This window comes from Ischnura elegans, chromosome 2 (genome assembly GCF_921293095.1).
Source record: "Ischnura elegans chromosome 2, ioIscEleg1.1, whole genome shotgun sequence".
NCBI lineage: Eukaryota > Metazoa > Arthropoda > Insecta > Odonata > Coenagrionidae > Ischnura > Ischnura elegans.
In genome coordinates, this window is record NC_060247.1 from 71923754 (window position 1) to 71933923 (window position 10170).

At 37.3% G+C, this 10170-nt stretch overlaps 1 protein-coding gene across 7 annotated transcripts in view; it reads left to right on the forward strand.

Annotated features, from left to right (window-relative positions):
* LOC124153939 (solute carrier family 12 member 8) overlaps positions 1-9715 on the forward strand; it is a 51621-nt gene extending 41906 nt beyond the window's left edge. For 6 of the 7 annotated variants that reach the window (XM_046527354.1, XM_046527357.1, XM_046527356.1 and 3 more), the window contains one exon: positions 8138-9715. In XM_046527354.1, coding sequence (XP_046383310.1) covers positions 8138-8330 — 193 coding nt within the window. In that variant the 3' untranslated portion in view covers positions 8331-9715. The remainder of the gene's footprint in view (positions 1-8137) is intronic. The other variant, XM_046527360.1, reaches the window with a different exon arrangement.
* The last annotated feature ends 455 nt before the right edge of the window (positions 9716-10170 follow it).

A 10170-nucleotide genomic window follows, 5' to 3' on the forward strand; every position in this document is an offset into this window, starting at 1 on the left:
CTTTTTGTTATCGATTTATGATGTGAAAAATCGTTAAATAATTATACAGGCATCCCCCGAGTTACGTATGTCTCGACTTACGTAAATCCGTACTTACGTAAGCGATAACCGTATTTCAAATGATTACGTTAATTTTCGAATGCGAGCGCGAAGAAGTAGATATTCGCTCGTACAACCTATGGTAGAAAAAAATCGAATAGTTATCGAGTCTTTTACCAGCTAAACGTAACAAATTGACCCTTTTTTGTCATTCCTCGAAGGAATTTTCATTAATTTCTGTGTAAAAATCGCTTATAAATCCCAAGTCAGCAATCAACGTGAAAATTTGCAGTTCTAGCGATGGAAGTGGTTGCGCTCATTCCTGTACGATACAACTTGTTATACAGCATTCACACCCGAACTCCGACTTTCAACTATTTAAAAATTGTATCCTTAAGTTTGGACATTTCCATCTGTGGAATTAAAAGAAAATAAAGTTCAAGCAGAAATATTTATTGCGGAAAAGAATTGTTTAGTACGCACGTAATGGCATTGAAATTTTGAGTGTTGGCAATGAACGCCGCGAAAAAGTTAAGAAAAAGTTGACGCACGATATTAATTGCGTAATTTTTTACATGTTTCTGGCGAAAAATTTTATTAAGCTGCATTTTCTCGTTCTCTCATATTGTGTGCAACTGTGAATGAATATTGCGTCATTGATAGCTTTTCCCCACTAACTTTATTTCACGTTAATGACGGAGTTGGCTGAATAAAAGCTCACTTTTAATTAGCTTCGTGCTTTGGAAATATTACTCTTCGATGTTTCCAGCGAAGTAAATATTCAAATGATGATATTTTCACGTTATCATTCATTTTATTGAGATATGAGAGAATAAGAGTATGTTTCCGTGCGTGAAAGATTGAGTGTATGTGCGTGAGAATGTATCTAAGAATATAGTAATTTGCTGGTATTTTTGTGTGTGTTATTTGCTCGTAATCCTAGACCGTCCTAGACACTCCTATGTGTATTAACTGTGACAGTGAAACCACCAGATTCATCGATCAAGGTAATATATAAAAGGCAGAAGATATAATGATTATAGGTAGGTATACGACGCATTCTATGGGCCCTTAGATCGCAGTATAACATAATGAATCAATTTAAGTATTCAGTTTAGTAATGTAGCGTTGAGATACTGTACTTTTCCGAATCCACGCGATCGGTCAACTCTGGGAATAATATCACGCATTTAGATTGGCAATGCTCGAGATGCAACTCTCAGACTATATTAATATTTATCGATTTTGTATCTAATAACGTAAGAATACGCGGTAGAGTTCATGAATGTCGCAGTGAATTGAATGAAACTTCCTCGAGAATTTACCGCTTATTTCTCCGCAGAGAATTTCACTGCGCCGATCGCAATCTCTGAAGCACTAAGGCAAAGGTTCGACTTACGTAAATTTCGACTTACGCAGAGTCTGCCGGAACGCATCCCTTACGTAACTCGGGGGATGCCTGTACCACCATAAAATTCCCACATCTTGTTCATACTTCAACATCAACGATCGCTTAAGAAATTCCCGACCAGTTTATAAAATGTAATCAAATAATGAATTGCAAAGTTTATATAAGAATTTAATGTTATAAATTTGTGGTTAGGAGCGAATAACAACTATTAAGTTCGCGTAAGATAGATATTTGTTTCCAGCACCCACGGAATGTTAGCGGCAGTCGGCCTAACCGCCATTTATGTCGCCCTCTATCGTTCAGTGACGAGAAAAAAAAAAAGAAAAACGAGGACCTCCACCCGTTTCTTAAATAACCTTCGTAAGTTAATATTTCGAGTTACTCTGTATATTCAGTTGAATGTGCTATCTTTTCCATTGGTTATTTTTGTTGAGATTCAGTTACGATTCTAAATTTCGTAGGATATGATTATCTTCTGGCAAATATTTGAAGTAAATTCTGTTTGAGCTCTCCGTCCGGATACTGTGCTCCATCATCTTCGCAGACGTTGCTACGAAAGACTTTATTCTTCATCCGGACCATATTCTTCATACCGGGTGTGAAGTGCTATGTTCATATAGTATTTCTCTCTCTTCTTTTATGCCGACAGGAGCAAGGTTCCAACCGGAAAACGACAGGAGAAACATCTTCCATTATCGGAGAAATAAAGAGGGAAACGTTATTATCCGCATTGATTGTTTTTCTACAAGAGATGTTTCATCATTTCTCAACGTGTGTGAAGTATTGGTTCACTTGCGTGAATTCCCAAAAATGACACGCAAAAACCTGTACATTCACCTCATTTACTTTTCGTGTCCCTTTCTCCTCCGTATTGAAAGTTATGCAAAGAATCATTGACGTAGAGAAAAGATTTTCTTAGCTTTAGCACTAAAAATAGTCGCGCAATAATCGTAAATAAATATAGTGAGGAAAGAGCAAAGAAAATAATTTCAATTGAAACGTCAGCAGAGAAGAAGAGAGAGAATTATAAGCGCGGCGCCATTTCCCTGATAGTGGAAGATACTTCTTCAGCCTCTCTCCTGTTAATAACTTACCCCCGTTGCAGGTAAAGATGAACCATGCCCTTCTCCACAATCGGGGAACGTTCCCAGTGGGTGGGGTGAATAAGAGTGGGATGGGGATTGCCTGATGAAAGAAGTGTGGTCAGCACAAAGGAGTGGTGAACAGTGGTGAAGGGGGGTAGGAGAAAGAAGGGTGGGGAAATGGCCTTCAGCTCTGCCTCAGTCTACGTTTGGGGGCCGTATTTTTTGCGACGCACTCGACCTCTGTCACCTTAGGGGGGAGGGAGTGAATGGGAAATGCTGGGGAAGGAGGGGTTTGGGATGCGTAAGATGGGTGTCAGCAAGATCAGCAGAAGGTCGCGGGAGGAAGTAAACAAAGACTTTGGAAAGAAAGATCTCTCGGCATGGGAAAACGGGGAGACGCGCGAGAAGAAAGTTCACGGTTAGAAGTGCGTCTTCATTACGAGTAGACTGAAAAATAAGTTGGTGGTTAATAGAGCCCAATACTTAAGATATTTAAGTTGTTTATTCAGGAAGGCTATTATATACACGAAAAGATACTACTAAAATATCAATTATTTTTTTCCTTTTTGCCCTTCTCCATCGCCGCTTCCACCATGGTTTCTCACTTGCATAAATGGGAATGAAATTGGGGACCTAACTCGTTAGCCAGATCAATATATCTTAATGTTTGGAGGGCAGCGGGTACTTCTTTTTTATTTGGTGAAATTACTTCACTTTCATCTTCGTCTTCACTGCTATTATGACTAGTCCCGGCCGCTGCTTCTTCCGACGCATGTACCGGCGTCCCATTGTCGCAAGCCCGGAGATCATCGTCAAGGGCAATATAATCGTTTGATGTTGCGCGCTGTGCTCTTCCTGCTTTTTCCAAGAAATTTTCAAAATCATCTTTTAAGCCTCTAATCTCCTCCGCGATTTTATCCGCTGCTGCTTCCTGAATGTATAACGTAACGAATCAACCATAGCCGTGATATTATAGCAGTAGAATTACTAGTAGGCTAGTTGTATCAATTACCAACCTCGAGAACATCCTCATGATGCGCTATCAAAGGGAATCCGGCCGATTTCCAGCAATTTGCGATTGTAGTGGAGGAAATAAAGTACGTCTTTGAACCGTGTTTCTGCGATGAAAAATGGCAATTTTATTAACTTGGCCATTTTAGCAAAGTTAAAAAAGTCGTTATTCCTCATCGCAGAAACACGGTTCAGAGACGTACTTGAATGCCTGATAGGCAGGAGTGCGATGCAAACAATTATTTTTGATGATGGCATTGATTGATAAATTTTCAAAATGCAGTCAGAGCGGTCACTTTTGGGGAGAAAAGGCCCCACGCTCGGAGGGTCGAAGAGAGGGGCCAGCGAGGGTGAGCTCGTCGAGGAAAGGGTCCCGGATTAGGGATCCTTCGAAGTGCTTCGGCGAAAAGTAGTCAAGTAGTCTTCGAAGTACGTTCACAGCAGCCTGCCTTGCGAACGTACCAGGTACGTTCACAGCAGTGCAAAGGGTTAATTAGGAGTGTACGAAATACCCCGCTCGACCTTCCTGACATGTTATACTACGAAGTATTGTCGATGCGATGTTTACGAATAGGCACGTAAATAGGGGCATTATATCAGTCGCGATATTTTAATTAAGTCCTACTTCTCCTAAATTCCCACCGTGAGGTTTTGGGCGAACCCTTTCTCTCCAAAGTTGCATTATCATTTACGATTTCACACTTTTGATGAACCACAGTTGGAAGCGCTGATTTATTTTAGCTACTTACGCCGGCGTAACTAGTTTTGTTGACAAATATTTCGCCATAGTTCGTATAAACAAATGCCTTTTGCTCCTGGGGACCGATACGAGGTTCGTAAATTCGAAACATTTCGTATAATCGAAACTTCGTATAATCGAATAGCACCATGTATTTACCATAGGCTTTTCGCCGGGACCGCACTATCACTTCGTATAATCGAAAACTTCGTAAAATCCTGCTTCGTATAATCGAGAGTTTACTGTACTTTGCTACTTAGTTATAGTTTTCAATGAAATAAGGTAAATATTCTTAATATTTTTCAATGAAAAATTTGAATTTTGCAGTCCGAAGGAGGAGTATATTTTGTATTTCAAGAATATATTTTGAAATTACAATTGTATCTTTGTATTTCAAATACAGTTTTTTAGAGCAATATGTACAGTGGAACCCTGATCTATTGTTCCCGCACTGATCATTTTCCCACATTCATTGTTCGCCATTCCTGGTCCCAAATAAAGTTCCATGAAGACAATATAATTTTTTCCCGCATCTATCATTTCGCGAAGTATCGTTTTCCCGCATTGATCTTTTGAAGATCGCAGTCCTGTCATATAATTTTCCCACATCCATCGTTTGACAGAAATGAGACAAAGTGTTTACAACGTGTTTTTTGTGGCTAATAACGACAGACACACAGTTTGAATCTTCCCCAGGAGATTGAACTACCATAGGGAGAAGGTGAGTGCCATGGTATAGTTACATTAGCGCATTTCCCAAGATTTGCTATCCCCCTCCATTCAGCACTCGCCTCCCCCCTCTGATGCTTTCCTCGTCTCCTAAATAAAAAAAAAGGTCCCAGCTCGCGCAGGAATCGTATTACAAATACCTTAGCTTAGAAAGAAAATATCAAGTTACACAAGAACAATAGAAACGTGTTTCACACCTCTCCGATTCTCGTCCACTGAATTTTTTCAGCCTATCTCCTTCAAAGTTCCCAGTTTCTGGAGGTCAATTACTGCATGAATCACCTATTAGCACAAAAAGTATCTAACAATAAATATCGGCATTGGTATTATACTATTACTAGATTGAAATATTACTAATTTGCACGTAATTCAAAAAAGAATGATACCAAACACGACGTGTTTCTATTGTTATTTAAGCATTTTAAGCAAGGAAATAGTTGGAATAATACGATGGCGATTTCTGGCGAATCTCGATATCCTCGCAGCTGATTGTGAGCTTCTACGCAGTTGATGTAGCATTTTTTTTCAAAAACAGGACATCAGGTTACAATTTACGAGTTATGCTACAAGTCTCACTTGTCAGAGTTGCTAATGAAGCTATATCTTCTCAGGATATTTTGTTTCTCCCTACTAGCAATCTGAATGCATCTGCTCATCTAGAGCTATGCTACTTATTGTTAGAAATGAGTGGGTAAGTTGCCTTCTCTATAGGACAAAAAATTTCATTACGCAGTCATGTGGCCATGCTTCACCCTCTGCAGCAAGCTCTGCTTACGCCGTACGCGATAGCATTAGTGCCGAACTTCACCTCGTACGATTGGTTCCGTACTTCCCAGGGTGGGTTTACTTAAAACCATGGAGTGTTTTCCGTGTGGGTTCAATAAAGTCTGCTGTCATTTTAATTAGTTTTATTTTTTTTCGTCTTCGGACCATAGCCCTTCCGAAGAAACAAGTGGGAACTTTATAAGATGGACTGAAAATAATGGAAGATTAAGAAAAGAATCTGGGGTAGAAGCGCGTGAATATATCTAAACGCCTCTGGTTGTCCACTAGCACATGACGGCGGGGGTGGGGGTAGAGTAAGATACCTGGTGAAAACAAGAAGTGGGATGAAGCCGAGGGTCAGGTGGGCGTGCCGCTGACGATTAATGCAACATTGTTCACGCTTTGCACATTGCCTCAATCATATTAAAACTTAAATTGATAGAAAGGAACATTTCAAATAATAAACTATTTTGGCCTTTTTGATCCATCTCACCACCAACCACTGCATCGGCGAAAGCGGGTGTTTTAGGTATAATATGCACATTGCTGTCGTAAATTTGTTTACTTGAAATGACATTTATGGATAAGAATTTTTACATAAGACAGAAATCCATAATAGCAGTGCAAATGCCAAGTGGAGTGCAAACATTTTTTGCAAGGTGGCATGTTTTTTTAGGATATTTGAAAGAGATATAAGTCGAATCAACAATATGACCTAAGTGTTTCGATAAAGTAATAATATTTCTGTAAACAGCTAAAATATTGTTTGAATCCATTAATGAATACATATCATAATTACGCGCCAAAATCCAGCGTTTCCTGGGACATAGGCAACCTAGCCAAACATTCCCGCCATGATCGTTTTCCTGCATTCATCGTTTTTTTCATCCATCCCCTTGAAAAACGATGGATGGAGGTTCCACTGTATTTTGTATTTGAAAAACAGTAGAAGATTGGTAATTGGGAATGCTTGGGACTAGACACATTCCAGATTTACTATGTTTTTGGGGAATATATCAGTTACCTGGATGTAGGCAACACTTCAACATGAAAATATTTTTTTCGCAACATGTGTTGGCATTAGTGGAAAGGATGCATGGTTGAGTAAAAGATCAATTAATGAGAAAAACTCAAATAAATGCATAACATTTATGATTATAGACGTGATTGAAGAAGATTTAAAAAATTTGAAAAAGTTCTTCGTGCGATGAGAGAAATCGAGATTGAGATGGTAGATAAGTTGTTGAAGTAATCTTGATGAGACTACCTGATGGAAGGAAAATGGCATCTTTTGTAATCCGACTAGAACATCAATATTTTCTCTCTTCCACATTTTTCAACATAAAACTATCGCAAATTCCATATTCACGACTACTAACTGTAAGATAAACTTATCTGTATGTATCAAATCCTATGATTGGAGGTAATCCCACTTTGAATACTCAGCACCTGATCTATTGATTATATGATGATTGCACATTTGTCAGTGTTAAAAATGTTTTGATAAGATCTTCTTATGAAAAGGGTTTGACATGTCTGAAATAAAAACTATGCAAGGCTCGTGCGCTTGAAGAACTGCTTATTACACTCATGGATTTTCAAAAAAAGACAAACTTCTGATCAGAGAAAAGTGCTTTCACCTGGAAAAACAGCATCCAAAAAAAATGTGTTACAAAAAAATGTTGATTCTCTCTGCTGTAAAATGAGTGGGTGTCCGTAAAAGACGTGAGTAGAATTTATCTTTATGGTGGTCGGAGGTTAATCAATCAATCATATTTCCAGGAGGAAAATAAACAATTATCATTCATGAGCCACACATTTTTCATAAAATTGCAAATCTCCTCAGATATATTTTAAGTAATTTTGGCTGTACAAGGCTCGCAATGTAAATTTCACCCAACTTCCATTCCTCTTCTAATTAAGTCCGGAAAGTTTGCGGAAAAGATATTGTATGTTAATGCCGTGAATTATGTTGGAAATTTCTGTTGGCCGTGAATGTGAAACCACCACATATAGGTACCCGAAGTCACTTAAGGAAATATTTTTCTGAAGAAAACTGCAAATTAGTTGACTTGCTCTCACGGTATTAGAGTGAAGACAACCAGTCTTTGAGATGGTGATTAAATCAAGAAGATAGCCGTACTTTCGGTGATGCAACTTGAAAAATAGAAATTTTGAAAAACTCGGGAAAACCTTCCATTGTTTAGGTTATTCTATTATCTAGATTTGCAGATTATCAATCTTTTACTGTACAATATTTATGAGTAATTTGTATCCTGTATATAAAGAACAGTTGAAATGTTTTTGCACACCTCTGTGCCTACTGTGCTCACAGCTTATTTTTTTAAACTATTATAGGAAACGTGTTCAGGAGTATGAGCAGATAGTCGTAACCCCCCTTCAGCCAGATTGTTTGGCTACCTCCTCCCCATTACAGCTCACCGAAGAAAATGAAGACTTTGCTTCTCGCCGACGTTACCATCAATCATCAACAGTTCAAGGACATTTTGTCAATTTAGGTGATGAAGATGATGATGATGAAGATGACTAATTTTTTTTTGATGTTTGAATATCATCATTCATCAGCTAAAGTGCAAGATATCTTAATGGTTGTGGAGAAAAAAAGAGATGAAAGAGTTTTATAGTAGCTATAAATTTTATTGAAATGTACTTATTGATAACAATGAAGAATCAAGAGTAGCATGCCTATATTTATTTCTTCAGAAAGTTTTCATGTTGAAATGAAATGAGAGGATGACTTTTTATATTCATATTGTATTGAGTTTATGGTGCTTAAGTGGGAGAGTGTTTGTGCTAACATGTGATGTCTGAGTGTGTTCAAATGCGCCACCTATTACAAATCAGCATTTCCATCCACTTTCGTGTGAATCAAGACTTCTGTGGGTAAATTTGACTTGGTCACGCAATGCCTTTAAGATGGTGGTGTGGAAAGCAACTTTTAAGGAATGCAGCTTGATAGCCATTAAGGTGAGGAAACAAAAGATTTTTTTGTAATACAATTCTGTATTTGGTGTTTTGTTTACCGTTTTTAAATCCTGCTATCAATTGTGATAACTTCTTAAAAATGCTAGCAGGTTCAGATGTTTTAATGAATTTTTCCTTGGTTTTGTGGACACAAACTGATGAATATGTTAATTTTTAACTTGGCTGACATTATGTTTTATGTGCAATTATGATCTGTGAAAGAAAGCACATTTTTTCAGCTGTTTGATATTAAAAAATTAATCATGATTCATTAGGAAAAACTTGTGGGTTGTATGTCAGAGATATTAAATGATATCCAGTCAGTATTTCAGGATTTGGGAGTCCTCCGTAAAACAGTAAATGAAATAATCATATGTAATGTATAAATTGATACTGACTGTGCCTCTAATGTAACACTTTCATGATTGAGAATTGAGAAAAAAGTCAGATTATTGTACAAAAATATGAAATTGAAAATTTTTAAAATATTACTCAAACTCAGGTTATGAAAATTAAAAATTAATCGACATTTAAAATTAGGTATGTAAATGAGAATTGTCCTTTTTACAAATTTTGAAATCCATGTTTTTTTTATGAAATCATATTAATTAAATGTTTAATTGACTATAATAACTATTGTAAAATTTTTCATCATGACATTTTAGATATGCCTATTTTCATCATTTTTAACTGTATTTATGTCATAATAATTATTATGTTGGTAGTTACTAAATGCATTTTTGTTGCATTAATGAAATATGCCTTTGATTACCATAGCCATTTAATGGATTATGCTTTAATTTATAATGTCGTTGTTGCATATGGGTTCAAAGGTATCGTTGGTATTATTCTATTTATTTCAAATTTTACACAAATAAAAAATGCTGTCGAAACTTATTGCTTCATGGTACCAAAGACTTTTGAAGTATTAAAATGCTTTTTTAATAATCATCTGTAGTGAGGTATTTTTTTATATTCTTTCAGATAATTTTCCCCCTCATTGAAATTCTGGCCACAACATCATTAAGGGTCGCCTGATTATTTTCAGTTATTGCTCAATCACACTGTAAGGAGTGACACCAATAACCATCATCATAACTTCATGAACTACATATATATGTTTGTATTGATTGACTGATTTTGTCTTCGTTTATAAATAATTGAATGGATGGGATGCAAATCCAAGATCACTGAGGTCGATCGCGCACCGCAATGCTTGGAAAAGAGGAGAATGGAATTCCTGTAAAGGCAATGGGCACTCGATCACGCCATGCGCAGCATAGGTTATAGGAAATCAGGACTTACTGCAAATTATCTATGCAGGTGATTGCCTGGCTATGATTCATGCTATTTCTACTTCCACTTCCCTCGCTGCGTTCACTTCTACTAAACCCTTCCTCTCCAGT